Source organism: Coregonus lavaretus (assembly GCF_964263955.1).
Source record: "Coregonus lavaretus genome assembly, chromosome: 14".
NCBI classification, from domain to species: Eukaryota; Metazoa; Chordata; class Actinopteri; order Salmoniformes; family Salmonidae; genus Coregonus; species Coregonus lavaretus.
The window spans coordinates 23,867,167-23,888,125 of record NC_140001.1 but is presented as its reverse complement, the minus strand read 5'-3'; the positions used below and the strand labels follow the sequence as shown (position 1 = coordinate 23,888,125).

At 44.8% G+C, this 20,959-nt stretch overlaps 1 protein-coding gene across 2 annotated transcripts in view; it reads left to right on the top strand.

Annotated features, from left to right (window-relative positions):
- LOC311141283 (GTPase-activating protein and VPS9 domain-containing protein 1-like) overlaps nucleotides 1-20,200 on the top strand; it is a 32,537-nt gene extending 12,337 nt beyond the window's left edge. The window contains exons 8-28 of one of the 2 annotated variants that reach the window (XM_084176563.1): nucleotides 166-240; nucleotides 1,158-1,315; nucleotides 1,493-1,622; nucleotides 1,849-1,974; nucleotides 2,086-2,259; nucleotides 6,473-6,610; nucleotides 7,783-7,917; nucleotides 8,572-8,682; nucleotides 9,007-9,087; nucleotides 9,769-10,115; nucleotides 10,308-10,395; nucleotides 13,618-13,689; nucleotides 13,818-13,937; nucleotides 14,015-14,144; nucleotides 14,351-14,463; nucleotides 14,796-14,955; nucleotides 15,259-15,446; nucleotides 15,791-16,004; nucleotides 16,240-16,312; nucleotides 16,436-16,633; nucleotides 17,000-20,200. In XM_084176563.1, coding sequence (XP_084032689.1) covers nucleotides 166-240; nucleotides 1,158-1,315; nucleotides 1,493-1,622; nucleotides 1,849-1,974; nucleotides 2,086-2,259; nucleotides 6,473-6,610; nucleotides 7,783-7,917; nucleotides 8,572-8,682; nucleotides 9,007-9,087; nucleotides 9,769-10,115; nucleotides 10,308-10,395; nucleotides 13,618-13,689; nucleotides 13,818-13,937; nucleotides 14,015-14,144; nucleotides 14,351-14,463; nucleotides 14,796-14,955; nucleotides 15,259-15,446; nucleotides 15,791-16,004; nucleotides 16,240-16,312; nucleotides 16,436-16,633; nucleotides 17,000-17,140 — 2,972 coding nt within the window. In that variant the 3' untranslated portion in view covers nucleotides 17,141-20,200. The remainder of the gene's footprint in view (nucleotides 1-165; nucleotides 241-1,157; nucleotides 1,316-1,492; nucleotides 1,623-1,848; nucleotides 1,975-2,085; nucleotides 2,260-6,472; nucleotides 6,611-7,782; nucleotides 7,918-8,571; nucleotides 8,683-9,006; nucleotides 9,088-9,768; nucleotides 10,116-10,307; nucleotides 10,396-13,617; nucleotides 13,690-13,817; nucleotides 13,938-14,014; nucleotides 14,145-14,350; nucleotides 14,464-14,795; nucleotides 14,956-15,258; nucleotides 15,447-15,790; nucleotides 16,005-16,239; nucleotides 16,313-16,435; nucleotides 16,634-16,999) is intronic. The other variant, XM_084176564.1, reaches the window with a different exon arrangement.
- Nucleotides 20,201-20,959: the final 759 nt, after the last annotated feature.

Below are 20,959 nucleotides of genomic sequence, written 5' to 3'. Positions count from 1 at the left end.
CACAACATCTTCCACCATGAAATAAGCCACTTCAAGCTGCCCTAAAATATGAACCTTTTAGTCAGATTTTAAACTGTTTTATACTGTTGCTACTCAATATTTGCCCTGTATACTCTTTCACCTTCAACCTTCTTCCTTCCTCCTTTGCTGCCTGTGAACAACCAGGACAACAGTTAGCAACGTCCTGGGACTCCACAACCACAACCCTGTCTGCTCACATTCCATTAGTTACCCCTTTTGGTAGGTAGCCTGCCAGCCCTGTGAGGCTGACTAGAACTAAAGCGTGTGTTTGTGCCACTGCCAGTCATAAACATACAGTACCAGCCATGCTTATAGCCATGTAGCTGCAGTCCCACTGCTTCACCACCAGATAGAGCTAGATGTGCTCGTGTCCATGTTGTTTTCACCATGCCTGCTTCGCCCTGTGCTCTCGTGTTGTTGACATCGTTTATACCTGGTTGTCTGCTGAATGTTTTCAGCTTTTGGCTAAAGAGAGATTGGAGTTGCTGATGTTGGGATCTTGTATCCCTCTGTTTGAAAGCAATGCATGATAACCATACAGAGCACAATGTAGGAACAGATTGTCATCCTGTAGAAATCCATCAGGTCAGTCATTAGAATGGTATGCATGCCATGTGCAGATTGTGATGAGTATGGCTCCTTCACTGCATTTGGCATGCACTTGTGATTTGTGAACCTTATTGGATGCACTCATTGACCTGTATTACACTCTACTGGTTACACAGCACAGGTTATGTAAGCAGGGCCTAGCAAAAATATTCAGTCTATTAGGATAGATTAATTGATTTAATGATTAAATGTGAGATGAGTACAATCTTTCTGTTCACTGCAATACCTCTTTCACAACGCAAAACTGAAAGGTTGGGAGCAACTAACAGGTTGGGAGCAATTTACAGGTAATCTAACTAGCAAAGCAGTCTGTATGTGTATAGATGGGTGTTTGTACATTCGGTTGTTTTATAGTTAGTATATAGCCTGCTTTTTGCTTTTATTGTTATAATTGAAACCGATCCCAGTCTTTTGCACACTCTGAATTTCTGTTAATAAGTGAATATTACAGAGTAACTCCTCGTCCCCTGCTAACCCTGAATCTGTTAAGTTAGCCTCATCCCCTGTCTGTCGCTCTGCTCCCCCAGCAGCCTCCCGCAGTCGCAGCCGTACTGAGCTGGCCCAGCAGGGGGAGGCAGAGGCCAGCTCTTTGGAGTCTCTGCAGGAGGTGATGCCAGAAGAGGTGCTGGTGATCTCGCTAGGAAGCAGCCCGCAGACCATCCCCGGCATGATGTCAGAAAATGAGGTAACTAAGGAGCCTGGAACATGAAGATTAGTTCATAATGCAGATGTGCTGTAATACAATTCCACACAACAGTGGAAATGTAAAGATCAATTACTCTTATTTAACAGATATATTTGTCATTATTGGAAGCCCACATTAAGCGCCAGGATGGCAGTAACCAGTGCTGTTCTCTCTCAGGTGTTGACCATGCAGCAGACTGATGGGGCACAAGGGTTCACTCCTGCAGATGACACCAAGCACCATTGCAAACCAGACAAAACCCTGCGTTTCTCCCTCTGCAGTGACAACCTGGAGGGTATCTCAGAGGGTCAGTGTGCTAACAGCCCACATACCCTGCTCACTCAACAGAATGTGTTCGATGTTTGACCATGGAATTAGGTTTATAATAGCTGTTAGTTATTACAGTTTATCTGTTCTTATGTAAACAACAGTAACTGTTCATGTACCACAAAAAGAGGATTCAAAAGAGGACTTTGTGTAATCTGATGCATTGTAGTTAGAAATGTCAAAATGTAATTGTTTTCTTTGCACAGGTCCGTCCAACCGGTCTAACTCTGTGTCGTCACTGGACCTGGAGGGAGAGTCTGTGTCAGAGCTGGGAGCTGGGCCATCAGGAAGCAATGGGGTGGAGGCTCTACAACTGCTGGAGCATGAACATGGTGTGTTGTGTGTGTGTGTGTGTGTGTTGTGAGAAATCATCATTAGCTATATCAACGTCAGGGATCATTCAATTGAGCCGTGATAACATTGTCATTATCCCTAACCCCCAGCCACCACTCAGGACAACCTGGATGACAAACTGAGGAAGTTTGAGATCCGAGACATGATGGGCCTGACAGATGACCGGGACATCTCTGAGACTGTGAGTGAGACCTGGAGCACAGACGTGCTGGGCAGCGACTTTGACCCCAACATGGACGAAGATAGACTGCAGGAAATAGCTGGTAAGACATACCGTACAAGTCAAAAGTTTGGACACACCTACTCATTCCAGGGTTTTTCTTTATTTTTCCGATTTTCTACATTGTAGAATAATAGTGAAGACATCAAAACTATGAAATAACACATATGGAATCATGTAGTAACCAAAAAAGTGTTAAACAAATCAAAATATATTTTATATTTGAGATTCTTCGAAGTTGCCACCCTTTGCCTTGATGACAGCTTTGCACACTCTTGGCATTCTCTCAACCAGCTTCATGTGGTAGTCACCTGGAATGCGTTTCAATTAACAGCTGTGCCTTGTTAAAAGTTAATTTGTGGAATTTCTTTCCTCCTTAATGCGTTTGAGCCAATCAGTTGTGTTGTGACAAGGTAGGGGTGGTATACAGAAGATAGCCCTATTTGGTAAAAGACCAAGTCCATATTATGGCAAGAACAGCTCAAATAAGCAAAGGGAAACGACAGTCCATCATTACTTTAAGACATGAAGGTCAGTCAATCCAGAACATTTCAAGAACTTTGAAAGTTTCTTCAAGTGCAGTCGCAAAAACCATCAAGCGCTATGATGAAACTGGCTCTCATGAGGACCGCCACAGGAATGAAAGACCCAGAGTTACCTCTGCTGCAGAGGATAAGTTCATTAGAGTTAACTTCACCTCAGAAATTGCAGCCCAAATAAATGCTTCACAGAGTTCAAGTAACAGACATATCTCAACATCAACTGATCAGACTTGCTTGGGCCAAGAAACACGAGCAATAGACATTAGACAGGTGGAAATCTGTCCTTTGGTCTGATGAGTCTAAATTTGAGATTTTTGGTTCCAACCGTCATGTCTTTGTGAGACGCAGAGTAGGTGAATGGATGATCTCTGCATGTGTGGTTCCCACCGTGAAGCATGGAGGAGGTGTGATGGTGTGGGGGTGCTTTGCTGGTGACACTGTCTGTGATTTATTTAGAATTCAAGGCACACTTAATCAGCATGGCTACCACAGCATTCTGCAGCGATACGCCATCCCATCTGGTTTGCGCTTAGTGGGACTATAATTTGTTTTTCAACTGGACAATGACACAAAACACACCTACAGGCTGTGTAAGGGCTATTTGACCAAGAAGGAGAGTGATGGAGTGCTGCATCAGATGACCTGGCCTCCACAATCACCCAACCTCAACCCAATTGAGATGGTTTGGGATGAGTTTGACTGCAGCGTGAAGTAAAAGCAGCCAACAATTGATCAGCATATGTGGGAACTCCTTACATTTACATTGAAGTCATTTAGCAGACGCTCTTATCCTGAGCGACTTACAAATTGATGCATTCAACTTAGGATAGCCAGTGGCATGAGGGATTACTGTTATACTATTCCAGGTATTCCTTAAAGAGGTAGGGTTTCAAGTGTCTCCTTCAAGACTGTTGGAAAAGCCTTCGTCATGAAGCTGGTTGAGAGAATGCCAAGAGTGTGCAAAGCTGTCATCAAGGCAAAGGGTGGCTACTTTGAAGAATCTAAAATCTATTTTTATTTGTTTAACACTTTTTTTGTTGCTACATGATTCCATATGTGTTATTTCATACTTTTGATGTCTTCACTATTATTCTACAATGTAGAAAAAAGTAAAAAATTAAGAAAAACCCTTGAATGAGTAGGTGTCCAAATCTTGACTGGTACTGTATATATAGAGGTCCTTACTACACTGAACAAAAATATAAACGCAATGTAAAGGTTTGGTCCCATGTTTCATGAGCTGAAATTAAAGATCCCAGAAATGTGTCATACGCACAAAAAGCTTATTTCTCTAAATTTTTGTGCACAAATTTGTTTACATCCCTGTTAGTGAGCATTTCTCCTTTGCCAAGATAATCCATCCACCTGTCAGGTGTGGCATATCAAGAAGCTGATTAAACAGCATGATCATTACACAGGTGCACCTTCTGCTGGGGACAATAAAAGGCCACTCTAAAATGTGCAGTTTTGTCACACCACAATGCCACCACAATGCCACAGATGTCTCAAGTTTTGTGGGAGCATGCAATTGGCATGCTGACTGCAGGAATGTCCACCGGAGTTTTTGCCAGTGAATTTAACTTTAATTTCTCTACGATAAGCCGCCTCCAACGTCATTTTAGAGAATTTGGCGGTATGTCCAACCGGCCTCACAACCGCAAACCACGTTTATGCCGTCGTGTGGGCGAGGGGTTTGCTGATGTCAGTGTTATGAACAGGGTACCCCATTGTGGTGGTGGGGTTATGGTATGGGCAGCCTACGGACAATGAATGCAATTGCATTTTATCGATGGCAATTTGAATGGACAGAAATACCGTTATGAGATCCTGAGGCCCATTGTTAGGTACCTGTGACCAACAGATGCATATCTGTATTCCCAGTCATGTGAAATCCATAGATTAGGGCCTAATACATTTATTTCAATTGACTGATTTCCTCATATGAACTGTAGCTCAGTAAAATCTTTGAAATTGTTGCATTTATATTTTTGTTCAGTATACATCAGAAACTGTAGCACAATACTGTCATCTTGTGGTGTGTTGGAAACAGCATGTTATGGCTTCCTCTCCATAAGCAGGCCTGCACTGTAAAGCACCCTTGAGGACTTATCATTGCTATTTCTTTTTTAAACTTTTTTCAGTGATGTTTGGATGGGTGTTCTCTTGATTGAGGTCACTCTCTTGAATGCCCTTTTTGAAATTTAGCTATGTGTAGATAGTTATATGTGGGTAGAAAATGGGCACGTCGGGCTCAATCCCAACTTAAGATCCTTATGCATAACTAGAATTTTCCCATTGAAACATTGATGCATGATTTCAATGAAAGTATGAGTTCCATGTGTGCAGCTCATCATTATATCTGCAATTCATCTAGCTTGTATTTCTTAGATGTTTTTTTTTTTTGTAATAGTTTTTTAAATAGTTCCATTCAATGTAGTCTGTGGTCACATTATTCTGGAGCCTCCCACCTATTTAGCTAATTGTTAAAGTAAGGACAACCTTTAATGTTCTTTAAAGGCGTCTGAGTGCATCCCAGCCGAAACAGTTCAGTAGAGTTTGTGCATATATTATGATGACATTTTGGACTTCGGTGAGGGTTTTTTCGGTTGTTCGGGCACACAAAACATTTTCTGGAGGCAAGCCGAAGTTCGTAGTCAAAGTCTACGCCCCTTCGTCGGTGATTGGGCAACAATAGGGATTCTTCAATAAAGTCTTTGTTGTCATTCAGTGAGAGACAACTCGTTTTCATGCACATTTTCTCATTGAAAAATACTGCACCAAACATATTAGTTAGATGTAAATTTGCGCAACTAAGATTTTATCTGGCAAAAACATCTGAATTAATGACAGATTTCTTGAGTTATCTTAGATGGATTCTGACTATTTGGGGAAGTGGCTACGGCATCTCAGTCTCTGCAGTCTTATTGACCTTGGTTCCTTCTCATTAGCATCCACCATTTTTCATTCCTCGGAATATGGCGTTGGGGGACTTTTCCATCATTAAGTGAATTTACAACGGTTTCCTTATGTGTTTTCTCCAAGGGATTGGGTTATGAGATGCACATTAAATATCCATTAATACCTCATTATCCCACTGATAAGATTACCATGATAATGAGGCAGACATTCTAATTGTTTCACTTCTTGTTGTGCCACTCATTTAATCATCCACCTGAAAGACAAGTGCTCTGCGCCCCTACCTTGGAAGACTGTAAACATGGACAACAGGGTAGAGCTCTCCTGCCGCTAGAAAGGGCCCTGCCCCCGCCTCGCAGACTGTTGCCTGGGCACTGGCACGCTCGCGCGCCCATGGTGTGTGTGTGTGTGTGTGTGTGTGTGTGCCGTGAAGTGGAAACATGGCGTACCTGGGAGTGTGGCTACCACGGGTCGACTCATGATCCGCACCCCGGCCACCATACTCACACCTGCTAGCTCTTTCCTCTCCTCCGCATTCTTCCGCCTTGTTAACCTGCCGCAGCATCCCAAATGGAAATGGAGGGACGTCGTGTGGAGGACTTTGTGGGAGGGTGGGTGAGGGGTAATTTGGTTGTGAATAATGCCCGACTTAATCAACAGCTCAAAGTCATGGCTCAGGAGGCGGGGGTGGGGTGAAATATTACCATTGGCACAGTAGTGTGTGTGCCTTTGGGCCCAGCATGAAATGCCAGTGACCCCAGGCTCTCTCTCTGTGTCTGTCTGTGCGTGTTTGCTCAGGGGCGGCTGTAGAGAACATGCTGGGCAGCCTGCTGTGTCTACCAGGCTCCGGCTCAGTGCTGCTAGACCCCTATGGATCCACCATCTCAGAGACCACCAGCGAGGCCTGGAGTGTGGAGGTCCTGCCCAGCGACTCAGGTGGGTTCAGTGTGGAGAAGGGGTTATAGGGGCTGAATGGAGTCTCCTGTCAATTTCACAACTTTCTACACAAATTTCCCATGAGTTTCTATGTAGATTTATTTTCTTGTCTTCCTATATGCACTGCATCTGCCTGAGTCAATCCAGTAGGTTTGTGTACTGTATGAATCTCCGTGTGTGGGCGGACATGCCAGGTGTGGCGTCTCCCAGTTCCATATCAAGGAAGTGGGTGCAATCTGTCATGTTTGTGTGCACTAGCCTGTCTATCAGGGCAGATCTGCCTGTGACAGTAAAAGGCAGCTCTGGGTTTCCCCAGAGGAACCTCCCAGGTGTGTTTGCACCTGTAGTGGAGGAACAGCCATGAGGAAATGTGCAAGGACTGCAGTTGTCTGCTGGCGACATCCTCTCTCAAATCTGTAGGCATTGCAACACTCTTCTGACAGTGGTGTGAATGTGGTCCCATTGCAGCAATTACAAACCATACCTTAAGATGAACAGCAAGAATCATATCAATCTTACACTGTCTGTTCTTTAGTTAAGGTACGTAAACCCTTATGTTAGATTACGTTAATCCCCTTGAAAGTCAGTGTTTCATGAATATCAATAGAGTCCTCTAATAAAAGCATAACTAGTGTTTCTTGGGAATGCCCGGACTGTTAATTGAAGTGCACCATTGCAATATGTGCAGTGTTAAATTGACATGCATGAGTGTCTTGATTACTTTTTGTTCCGTTTGCTGCCCCTGTTCTCCTCTGTAATAGGGCTATCTGATGCTCGCTTGGAGTTGAGCGCTTATTTCATGGCTAGGCAGCAGAAAACCACACTCCAAAGAGCACTTCACTAGCACATTATTACTAATGAGCATGCAAATGACTACGGCTGTTACTATGGAGCCTCTGGGTTAAGCTGAACAGCTCCATTGGGCAGCCACAAAATGGTCTGGATTCGACTTTTCGTTTTTCTCTTTATCAGTTGTAGATGGTTTATTTGCTTTCGTGCATATTAACTTTTCTTAGCTATTACTTTATCCTCCCAGCGAAGGGAGAGCAAACATACAACAAGGTATACAGTGGCTTTCATAGGCCTATTTTAGGCTGCATACTGTATGCAAGAACAAACCACATTGATTATATTGGGATGTGACTGTGCTGTGTGTGTGCCTCCCCCTCCAGAAGCCCCAGACCTGAAGCAGGAGGAACGTCTACAGGAGCTAGAGAGCTGCTCAGGGGTGGGCAGCACCTCCGATGACACAGAGGTCAGAGAGGTCAGCTCCCGGCCCAGCACCCCAGGGCTCAGCGTCGTCTCAGGTACCCTGCACCTATATCACTCATTGAAGCTATGCGGTTACACTCTACACATCAGCATTCATTACATATAAAACACATAGTGGGAAATCAAATAAAAGCAACCTAACCAGTCAGTTACATAGAATATATGCAGGCTAGTTTAAAACCATATTGGGAGTTGTCTGTGTTAGTTGGAGAACCGTCAGATAATGCTAAATAGCCAGGACAATCAGGTCGGTGTGAGAGAGTGGATAGGACACAGAGGTTAACCCTGGCACTCTGTACTGGTAGCTCAGGTGAACAGGCCGTGTTGACATGGTTGCCGTAGCATCCCAGATTAAGAGGACTGGGCTGGTGCCCACGGCTGAGCTCCTATAGGAAAATGTCCCAGAGGGGCCGGGCCGATGGATAGGCTCTGTCTGATTATCACTCTTATTGCAGCTCTCTGTGTCTCCCTCCCCACCCATGGGAGCTCCTGCTACCATATTTAGAGGTCCCAGTGGGTCCATTTGTCATATCCTCTCAATACAGTGTGTACGCTGTCATGCTGTTACCTTTCAAATGTCACACATTCAATCCCTCAGAATAGGAGGTAGTCAGCCAAACCAAGTGTTCCACCAAATGTTACCATCTCCTGCATGGCAGACTTTTGAACAGAAATGTTTTCTTCTGCAGCGACATCAGAAGACATCCCCAACAAAACAGAAGACCTGCGGTCAGAGTGCAGCTCAGACTTTGGGGGGAAGGACTCTGTGACCAGTCCAGATGGGGAGGAGTCGTCCCACGGTAGGAGAGAGGGAAGAGTCACCTCCCCCCTGGCCTGGGTGTGCCATCACTACACTGTCATCAGCAAGACCTATCAATCCCTGTCTGCTCTACAGCTGAGCAGCCACAACCACTAACATGCTGCTGACCCTGTTGGAATCTTTCTGCTATGTTTTCAGACCATATTGCTCAAATACAAAGCATGGGTACATGATGATGATGATGTTAACTCTCTTCGATAATACAAAGCACAGAATAGCCATGAACAATTATAGTAGAAAGTGGCTCTCTGTTTAGTGTATGAATGTCTTTCTTAATTCTCAATTTCCCCGCTTGTTGTTTCAGGAGCACATCACAGTTTGGCCTCTCCTCCCTCTCAGGCAGACTCCTTACTGGCCATGTTCGATCCCCTCTCCTCCGGCGAAGGTAATTTCTGCTCCCACAATGCTCTGGGGTCTTTGCTGCGTCGAGTGTCCAATCAGACCTGGAAATGAGCATCATTAAGTCGTGTCTAATGGCGTGGGCTCACAGAACAGCTTGAGCTCTGAGAAATTAACCAAAAGAGTCTTGCCCCAATTATTGGACAAAACATTAGTGCAATAAAAATGTCTACTGCGTGGGAATGTCATTTCAATTAGTTAATTTAGTGTATAATATTTCCTTTGTGGTTTGCTCTTTGTTCTCTCTGCTCTTGGTAAATTGTGGCCCTGTCTTGCTCAGTGTTGTTGTGAGTGGAGGAGGAGATGGCTGGAGAGGGAGGGAGCTATGGCAGTGGCAGGGCCGTGTGTCTGTGGCAAGGTGAGGGGATGACAGGTTGAGAGACCTCACCCCAGGCACTTTGGCACAGTCCCCTTGTCCCACTGTGCTCATGGCACCAGGCTGCCATTGGAAGCGTTTCAGGAGAGAGAATCTACCCTTGGAACAGGTGGCCTACCCACACCTAGGGCTTGTCTCCCACCAACCTCTCTCTCTCTAGCACTTTCCCCCACTTCCTCATTTTATTGCTGTTCTTTTGTTTCTGGACACTGGGTAATTGAGAGAGTGTGATACACCCCTATGTATTAAGCTGTATAACCAAACTAAGCCATGTTTTTTTGTCTTCCACAGATTCCTCCACTGGTACCATCGTGAGGCCCAAGGTGCACTGCGCCAGGCCCCTCCATCCTCCCCCTGACCCTCCCATCCCAGAGGCCTGTGCCCTGGGCCAAGAGCCCCGCCACTCCCTGTTCACGCCCCACTGCCTGGCCCAAGCCGAGCTGGAGCACACCAAGCAGCGCCACTCCTTCCCAGACAGGCTGGTACGCAGCCGCAGCTCTGACATTGTGTGCCCAGGACGCCGGCCCACCAGCGACCCGGGCCTCAACCGCAGGGCTGCAGCCGAGGAGCGGGACCCTGCCGGGGCCTTCTTTATGGGGCCGTTCTCGTCTCCTAGCAAGGACTCCCTGAAAGGAGAGGTGAGAGCTGCTGGTCATCGCTGCCTGTGTGTCACGTCAGTCATGTATGCTGCTCTCCAAGCCTAGTTTTAGACCTACTGCTCTATAACAATAGTCTAAGTATGAACTCTACTGTAAGACTTTCTTTCCTGTCCTACCGTACAGTATGTCACTATGGATTCTAAAACATACTTGAATGTCTGTTTTCCAAAGGTTGAGGAGAGAAAGGACAGTGATGAGGAAAAGTCAGATCGCAACAGACCGTGGTGGAAGAAACGCTTTCAGTCAGCCATTCCCAAAGGTAAGGAATCACTTCTACAACTACTCTCTTCCCCCTCCATCACTGTGTCATTTTGGCATGCTGTCTGTTGCAACAAATGCTTTTAGTGGGTTGAAAATTTTGACAATTTGTTAGAGAATTGCATGGTTCCTGTGTTCGTACATTATTTTCACTCTTTCATGATCATCTCTTAATCACATCTGTTGCAGAAAATGTAGAAGTGTTTAAGACCTGTACTTTAACTGTTTGTAATGTGAGAAAGAGAAGGATGATGCGTCATCACTCCACTTCAAATACTGTTTGTTGTTGTTGAAAGTTACACCAGACAAGTCTTTTCTCACATCTCACTTGCGCTAGATTTATTTTTAGTTTGTAAAACGAATCAGTCATGAGCGGGTGTAGATTGTGCGGTGGTACCCCTCCCAGCAGTCCTGTCACCCCCAGCCTAATGGTCATTAGATAGACCTCTCTGTCATCACCGCTGATAGATTACACATCTCTTGTTGCAGTTAAACTCCAAAACCATCTCTCATAGAAGTGTCAGGAAAAGAATGAGCTGTGCCTACAAGAGATGACTGTGTATTACTCTTTTAGATAATGATGTTCCTTTAGTCAAAATTAACATTTGATGAATAAAGCCAGATCTGCACAGATAAGTGTAAACCTGTGAAGTCCACATAAAGGCCCTTCTGTTGGCCTGGCCTTGCTGCTGCTGTGCTGTGAATACCATGGTGATGTGTAGCCCCTCATACAGAGTGGCAGCCAGGCAGACTGAGTGAGTGAAAGGCCAACCTTGTCTGTTGTGTTCCTCACACAGTGCTGTATTGGACGGCTGAGAGTGAAGTCCCAGGTAACACGTCCCAACACTGTAACTGTCACCATTGAGCTAGCTGCCCTGACGCCAGTGGCTGAGTGCTGTAGGTCATGACGCTTGTAGACGTGGCCCTTGGTGATAAAGCTGTGATGTGACATGGTGCCGCCTGAGTTGATGTCTCCGGCTCATCATTCATGCATTTGTGTTGGGTGTTTCCGTTTTTCTTTTTGCACTGTACTGTAATGTTTGCGATACAACATTGTGAGCCAATGTTAGTGGAGCGCACAGAATGGCAACCCATTTAGTCTAATCATTGCTAGTCCTCTCTCCACATTCTCTCTCTTTTAAATATCAGTCCTGTAGGATACGTCTGTTATCTGGACACAGATCCCCTGTTTGTCTAGTTGACACATTAATAGAATGAGCCTCACCTGCTTATTTGCAGAAATACACTGCTCAAAAAAATAAAGGGAACACTTAAACAACACATCCTAGATCTGAATGAATGAAATAATCTTATTAAATACTTTTTTCTTTACATAGTTGAATGTGCTGACAACAAAATCACACAAAAATTATCAATGGAAATCAAATGTATCAACCCATGGAGGTCTGGATTTGGAGTCGCCCTCAAAATTAAAGTGGAAAACCACACTACAGGCTGATCCAACTTTGATGTAATGTCCTTAAAACAAGTCAAAATGAGGCTCAGTAGTGTGTGTGGCCTCCACGTGCCTGTATGACCTCCCTACAACGCCTGGGCATGCTCCTGATGAGGTGGCGGATGGTCTCCTGAGGGATCTCCTCCCAGACCTGGACTAAAGCATCCGCCAACTCCTGGACAGTCTGTGGTGCAACGTGGCGTTGGTAGATGGAGCGAGACATGATGTCCCAGATATGCTCAATTGGATTCAGGTCTGGGGAACGGGCGGGCCAGTCCATAGCATCAATGCCTTCCTCTTGCAGGAACTGCTGACACACTCCAGCCACATGAGGTCTAGCATTGTCTTGCATTAGGAGGAACCCAGGGCCAACCGCACCAGCATATGGTCTCACAAGGGGTCTGAGGATCTCATCTCGGTACCTAATGGCAGTCAGGCTACCTCTGGCGAGCACATGGAGGGCTGTGCGGCCCCCCAAAGAAATGCCACCCCACACCATGACTGACCCACCGCCAAACCGGTCATGCTGGAGGATGTTGCAGGCAGCAGAACGTTCTCCACGGCGTCTCCAGACTCTGTCACGTCTGTCACATATGCTCAGTGTGAACCTGCTTTCATCTGTGAAGAGCACAGGGCGCCAGTGGCGAATTTGCCAATCTTGGTGTTCTCTGGCAAATGCCAAACGTCCTGCACGGTGTTGGGCTGTAAGCACAACCCCCACCTGTGGATGTCGGGCCCTCATACCACCCTCATGGAGTCTGTTTCTGACCGTTTGAGCAGACACATGCACATTTGTGGCCTGCTGGAGGTCATTCTGCAGGGCTCTGGCAGTGCTCCTCCTGCTCCTCCTTGCACAAAGGCGGAGGTAGCGGTCCTGCTGCTGGGTTGTTGCCCTCCTACGGCCTCCTCCACGTCTCCTGATGTACTGGCCTGTCTCCTGGTAGCGCCTCCATGCTCTGGACACTACGCTGACAGACACAGCAAACCTTCTTGCCACAGCTCGCATTGATGTGCCATCCTGGATGAGCTGCACTACCTGAGCCACTTGTGTGGGTTGTAGACTCCGTCTCATGCTACCACTAGAGTGAAAGCACCGCCAGCATTCAAAAGTGACCAAAACATCAGCCAGGAAGCATAGGAACTGAGAAGTGGTCTGTGGTCACCACCTGCAGAACCACTTCTTTATTGGGGGTGTCTTGCTAATTGCCTATAATTTCCACCTGTTGTCTATTCAATTTGCACAACACCATGTGACATTTATTGTCAATCAGTGTTGCTTCCTAAGTGGACAGTTTGATTTCACAGAAGTGTGATTGACTTGGAGTTACATTGTGTTGTTTAAGTGTTCCCTTAATTTTTTTGAGCAGTGTATATACACTTACTGTATATATTGATCTTTTATCATGTGTATATATATCTAAGTGATATTATTTCTCCATTGCGGTCTGGCAGTCACATTATTTCAGCCATGTTGGTTTTATTTACCATTTGCTATTCCTTTGCTATTATCATGCATTAAGAAGATGGATAATTCTCTTTCGTTTTGTTCAGTGATATGACGCTATGCTACAGTATGCATCTCTCCTCTGCATTGTTAGTCAAAAAATACCTTGTATAAACCACAGTAGATTTGTGAAACACCTGCTGTCACTGCTGTCATGAAACACTGCTGTGTGAAGTGAGTCATGATGAGACTGTGGTCCAGAAACGGTGAGAGGAGAGCGTAGCTGCACTTTTCCTAGCTCATTCATTATGCCCTCTCCACAGCTCCGATAGCAGCCTTCCGGAAAAGGGACAAGCAGGAGAAAGACGATATGGGCCATGAACGTGTCCTACAAGGTCTGTCCTGATTTACTGTCGTTACACTCAGATATTGCTGAATCAGGGGGAAAGGAAGTGGGCATGTTTCCCATGGTGGGTTTAATCCAAATGTGTCCTTTGTGTGTGGTGTCTCGTGTGTGTGTCAGACGACCCTATGTCCAGGACCTCCCAGGCCCAGGCAGCAGAAGACATCCTTGACAAGTACAGGAATATCAAGAGGACCAGTCCCAGTGAAGGAGCCACTGCTGCAGTCTACGACGCCACAGGTCAGTGTCTTTCTCACTCAGGTACACCCACACACACACGTCAAATTAATTTGAGCGTGTGAATGTGTTGTGCACAGAGTTGTTTGGAGAGGAGTGTGTGCATGACTCCCCCAGAGACGAAGCTCTGCAGAACATGTCCACAGACGACCTGCCAGACTCAGCCAGCCAGACGGCCCAGCAACACCACTCCTTCAAGTTCTCATTCAGGTCAGTCAACCCTCACCAACTCACACAAATCACACCGCTAGGATTATGATAATAGTAATTATAATATCTTTGTTTATTCATCAGATTTCAGGCAATGCTTAATTAGCCAGAAGTGCTTCAGAGGCATACAAAATGACAAAAGACAGAGTGATAACAGACTGTCAAACCAAATCTACATTTGGCAATTTTTTGCTCATATTTTGCAGTGATGCAAAGAAGAAGTTGAGACTGGCCTTGTGTTCAGCAGAGTCTGTGGCCTTCCCCCTCATGGCTCCTGCCACCACACGCAATGGGCTGCCTGACCACACAGACTCTGAAGGTACCAAACATACAGCTGACAAGCTGGTAAAAAATCACTGGTAATCTGTTGTGCAAACTATCATCACTGTCCATATTATATCTGGCCACAATCATTCCTGTAAGTAAGCCAGCCCACTACACGTTTACCAGCAGGACATGACCACACACAATAGAAAGTGACATCCTTTGAAATGGTTACGTTTGAAATCCATAAGACACAGTCTCTGTAGTCATCAGTCACATCCACATGTCAGGGGGGAGCAGGGCAGGCTGATCTGATTACAGCAGCAGCCCTTCTCCCAGCGTCTGAGTGTCTGACCTACCGCCGTCTCCCTCCCGTCTCCTTCTCAGACAACGAGATCGTGTGCTTCCTGAAGGTCCAGCTGGCGGAGGCCATCATTCTGCAGGACAAGAACCAGATGGCCCAGATCCAGGAGACCACACGCTGCGTCAGCCGCTTCGACGCACGCACCTGCAGGAAGCTGCTGGCAGCCATTGTTGAGGATTACAGGTAACTGTGGAGGAAGACAGACATGCTGCCGAAGGACCATCACTGCACATTCACTGCTTCTACTGCAAGGACATAGTTCTGTGGCATAGTTGATTGTATTGTTTTGTTTAAAATAGATGTATGTAGGTCTATTTGAAGGGATAAAATCGACATTTTGGTAGGCTGTCACTGAATGTTGTGAGTACTGACTTATTTCAGTGGTATTATCTCATATCAACATCATTTTGTCACTGTCACTGAACACAACTGTTAGTAAGCATAATCCATAATGCCTGTGTGTGTGTCCGTCGTCCCCTCTGGTAGGAAACGGGCACCCTACATTGCGTATCTGACTCGGTGTCGGCAAGGCCTGCAGACATCCCATGCCCACCTGGAGAGGCTGCTGCAGAGGGTGCTGAGGGACAAGGAGGTGGCTAACCGATACTTCACAACAGTCTGTGTTCGCCTCCTACTGGAACACATGGAGGCTAAGTCGTTGGACTTCATCAAAGGTCTCTGCCGCTTATTACTGATACACTCCCTGTGATATTGTAACCATGTATCTACTGATGTTGTCTCTGCTAGATGATTGTTCTCTGAATGGCCATAGTATGGAATTAAAAATACAGACACTGAAATTCAACATAACTACCTGCACCACATTGCAGTGCTTCAATCTGTAACCTCTCTAAAATACTGTAAGTGCCCAGTGTGTCTGTATCTCAGGTTCCTCCCCCAGCCTTCCAGGGGTGCATAGTGCTCAGTGAGTCTGTCTCTGGTCTCCTCCCCCCCCCCCCCCAGCCTTCCAGGGGTGTATAGTGCTCAGTGTGTCTGTCTCTCGTCTCCTCCCCCCCAGCCTTCCAGGGGTGCACAGCGTCAGACGACAAGACTGCGGCGGTTGAGGACTTCCTACGCTACCTATACGGGGCCATGGCCCATGATGCCATCTGGCAGTACGCCAGTGAGGATCAGCTGCAGGATGCCCAGATGGCCATCGAGCGCAGCGTCATGAACCGCATCTTCAAGCTGGCCTTTTACCCCAACCAGGACGGGGACATTCTGAGAGACCAGTGAGTGACGGTGACTGCCGCCACCTCACCTCGGTCAAACAGCCCCAGCCTTGGTGTGGCTGCTGCCCCTCATGCCTCATGCTATCAAATAACCCAGAATCCTCTCCTCCTCTGATGCTACTGTAGCAGCAGTATCTTTTACATATTTGAATAACCAATACCCTGTATTGCTATGGTATGTGTTTATCTTAGGCTACTGTATCTATTGCTCTCTAAATCCGTTTTCCCTCTCTAGGCTTCTTCAGGACCACATAGTGCGTCTCTCAAAAGTGGTGACATCAAATCACAAAGCTCTTCAAATCCCAGAGGTAATGCCCCACAGATTTGTATCCCCCAACTGTCCATCAAAGTCTGAGATGTTTAGTTTTGTGTTGATGTTTAGGAGCTCTACAGAGTTGACATGCTGAATGCTTTTTCCTGTGTGGCTCCAGGTGTATGCGAGGGAGGCTCCCTGGCCATCTGCCCAGTCAGAGATCCGGACCATCAGTGCCTACAAGACCCCTCGGGACAAAGTGCAGTGTATTTTACGCATGTGTTCCACCATCATGAACCTCCTGAGTCTGGCCAATGAGGACTCTGTCCCCGGAGCTGATGATTTTGTCCCTGTGCTCGTCTTTGTCCTGATAAAGGTGAGCATCCATCGCAAACTGATATCAAGTTACTCTGAGATGTTTACATCAACATCATATTCACTTTAGGTAATGAAAATTGATACCTCATTAAACCTTATCTTTAATTTCACTAAAATGGTTAGTGAAATGATAGGCCTTGCTAGAAGTATGACCCTAGTCTCCTTATAATGCAGAGGGAGAAACGGAATCCTTAGCAGATGTTCTAACAATCCTTTCTCACCTAGACAGCTGTATAGTAAATGTGTAGTAGCATAAAGATCTTGCTGTATGATAACTTGTATGGACATATTTAGATAGGGCATGTATTATACATGGCCTGGCGTGTGGCTCTCTCCGTGGTTACTGTGAGCCCCCTCCCTCCAGGCAAACCCGCCTTGCCTGCTGTCCACGATTCAGTACATCAATAATTTCTATGCCAGCCGGCTGAGTGGGGAGGAGTGCTATTGGTGGATGCAGTTCACCGCGGCAGTGGAATTCATTAAGACCATCGACGATCGCAAGTGAAGCAGAACAGCCACCTGTATGGGCAGAAGGAGACGGGACTGGGAGACTTCCCAACCAACTGCTCCCTCTCCCTCTCCCTCTGCTTCCCACTTCCACAAGGACTCAGGCCCACACCCTGTCTGTCTGCTCTCTGTTTATATAGCTGTACATAGAGTCAGAGACTGAGAGTATATATAATTATGAAGTGGGCAAAATCCAGGTTTTACAGTGGAGAAAAAGGCCTTGGAAAAATGGCAGATGTTAACTTTGAACTTAAACTAATTTGAATTTTTTCCTTTCATCTCTTGGTCTCCTTACACATGGTGAGGTGTGGGGGTCTGTATCTGAAATGTTCTATCTTAAGTTATGATTCTGCCATTAAATTGACTGGTAAAAGCTTCTAATCAGATGAAAGGGGACCATGTTTCCTAGAGATGATCTCAGATATATGTTGTGGCAGGGGACTTCATGAAGGTGAGGGAAGTGCTTCCTTGTTAAATTGTGCAATCTTTCCCCTGAAATACTTATGCTCTTCAGATGCATCGTATCCTGGGGAATCACAAAACTCAATAGATACTGACTGAGTATTAGTGACTCAAGTACATTATAAGATCAATCCATAATAATAATGCTAGTGTTTCTATTTTTAACGCTAACACATCAATAATAGGGTAGCTTTTTTTCATCAAATGTAAACAAATGGATTCATTATTCAGTTTATCCTTTCCTAAATACTTGTGGCAATTTGGACACAAGGGCCCACATATTTATATATGAAATAAAATGTATTTATTTATTTCATTCTATTTAATGCTTTTTTCTTCTTTTTCTATAAATCACATATGCCCATGTAGGAAATGTTCAAGCATGTGTAAGGATTGAGATATTTTAATAGTGTTAGGAGGACAAGGGGCAGCGTTGTCCTTGGACTGAAAAGCCCCCAGGATGAGATGTTGGCTGTTTGCTGCAGCTTAGATACAGGATCACCACTGATCAGCTCCTGCACAGTATCAGTAGCACTGCTTTTTTGGAAATACTGAACATTAGTGCCTTGAGGAGGGGGCGTTTTGTGTAAGGCTGTTCGTTTTCTTTATATTCTTGAGAATGAGGGTTCTGCTCTTGGTTTTCCATAAAGGATTGACATTACTCTCCCATCCCATTATCACCATTGAGCCCCACAGCCTGTCTCTCTGAGAAACCTCTGTGCTGGGAGTGACCTCTCGGGAGGACAGGCTGTGTGTGGAACACCACTGGTTGTTTCAGTTAATTCCCTTTGCACTAATTTCCTTCTCATTACCGTTATGCCCTTGAATATCCAAGATTCTACCTCAAAGTTAAAACCAATGAACCTGACATTTATTTTTGGGCACAACGCTTTTTAACATTGGTTGGATAGAAAGAGTAATGGAACAGGTATTCACTGTTCAAGGGGCTGCTATAGCATCATCTTCCCCTACTACAATGAGGCATACTAGTATGTACTATTTATATTTTAGGCGCGTTAAAGTAACCATTTGTATAACAAGGTAGTAAAGCATTTCCAAACGAACAAAGTTGGGTATTTCTGTAGAATGCATGTATGTTTCAGCATAGAGCAGACAGACTAGTGATTGGATTAGCTCTCTACCTCCTCACATGATCAAGAAAGGGACTCTTTAAATGTGTATGCACGCTTGTATTATTTTATTTCTTTTTCCATTTTAGAGTGCAGGGATATTCCAGTTTCATCATTTTCTTCCACTTACAGCCAAAGTCACCAAAACTCAACTCCTGTTGTGTTTTCATTGCAGCTACAAAAGGAACACATCCCCATATGTTTGTTAGCATTGTGCCAAGTGTTTTGTCTTATTTAATGTCTAAATGACTGCTTTCATATCACAGCACAACAAAAATAACAAATAATCAGAACACTGACATGTTACTGACCGTTGGAAAAAGGCTGTGTTGCGTGTGAGAGGTTTGTACATTGGATGTGTGAGAGGTTGGTCTGTTAGACTGCGACTGATCTGTCCTCTTGCACAATGTTTTAGGATGGTCTTCTTACTGTAGCTACAGTACTACTCGACGAGCAGTAAATCCTTGCTGGTGAAAAACCTATACAATACTTCTAGTTTCCAACTCAGGCCAGGTATGAAAGGGTTGAGAAGAATGAGGCTGTGTTTTCTTTTGAGTCTGTCCCTGATGTCATTCCTTTTTCAATGTTCAGAGCTGTACAAGGTTAGTGAAGCTTGCTCCCTACGTTCTACATGCAGAACATTTGACATGTTTTCTACTTCCCTGCTCGTTATTAATGAGTCGCACTCATTTGAACTAAAGCCTCTGATATTAAAATGCTGTAATTGAGAAGATTATATGGGTAGTTTAGCTAGGTCTTACTGTTAGTTATAAGGACACACATTTATAAGCAATCTCTAAAGTTGTGATATGTTCGTTTTTTCTCCCTATTCCCGGACTTCTGTTCCTGGTTTTTGAGGAATATGTGTGTACAGCATCTACCGTTTTTAAATACAATTCTGCAAAATAGATGATACTGCTGTCTAACCTGTTTGAAAACACAAAATGCAGATAAACTGTATCTATAAGTGTTTGTGTGATGTCACTTTAGCGGTACAGTACAGACCAAATGTGAAACAATCTGGACCTGACTAGTGTTTCAATGTTCCCTTATCCATATCAGTGACACTTTTTAATAGCTACAAAAACTACAACCAGCCTTAGTGTCTGACCTGAGTGATACTGTTCATACACAGTGACAGAATACCTCTTATTGTGAAGTTAAAGTACACACCCTAACAGTGAGAAGTCTGTACTATAGCCTGATTTTAGCATTGATTGTATGCAAACAAGTGGACAGTTGGTGGACTAAAAGAGACTTGACTATGGAAATCTGGTCTTTAAAGCTTTACAATCCTCCCTGTGCTCGGGTCCCTGACAGAGTAGGCAGAACGAGCAGAACATAATACATTTCACATTTGTAAGCTTGCACAATTATGTCATGTGGAGGGGAAGGCGGTCTGTCTTTAATGTGATTTAATGTATTATATAATTCTTTAAAACAATAAAACAGTCATTTCTCTGTGACTCAGTATCCTGTTATTTGTGTGCATGCAAGTATAGTGTGGCTCTCTTATGGCGGGAGGGATGGTGTATGCTATAGCTTAGTCTCATTGTGCAATTTCATATCATGCTGTGGGAGATATACTGTAGCTTTAATTCAGGTTTAGCTTCAGAGAATTTCAGGCTGCACAATAGATGGTACATGTTGACTGTATTTTTGCGTGGAACATAATTGTTGGAGAGGGCAATAGAGCAAGATCATCCTATCTCGGCAGCGCCACATATAGCAACCTCTCACCAAACATTTAATTACTACTGACAAGTGTATGGCAGATTTGTAATTGGAGATTTCCCTCATCTAAAAGCTCCAATCACTTCACCCATAGCCTTCTCATAGTAATTTTTCTTACAAAAAAGTCCTTGGTGGACTTGACTTGCATCTCCTGATGAAATCTCCCAATTGTTAATTTAAATTCAAATTTTCTGTGCAGTTAATTAGTTGGATTAATAAACCAATGGCTGAATTTGCCTGGTTTGGAGATTGGATCTTTTGTTTATATGATACTCTGTTGATTTCAGATACATGGAGAATGAGGTCTTTGTTTCCCCAATCTCTGCTTGTCCATGATCCCAATGTGATCATATCCTGCGTTACACAGCTCTGGCTGTATGGGCAACAGCTATGTTTCATTATATACTATATTTCTGTTTAAGTTTGATGCAAAAGATGCTTGCTGTTTTATTGATTGAGGGATGAAGTGGAGAAAATGTGGACTGGGCTTC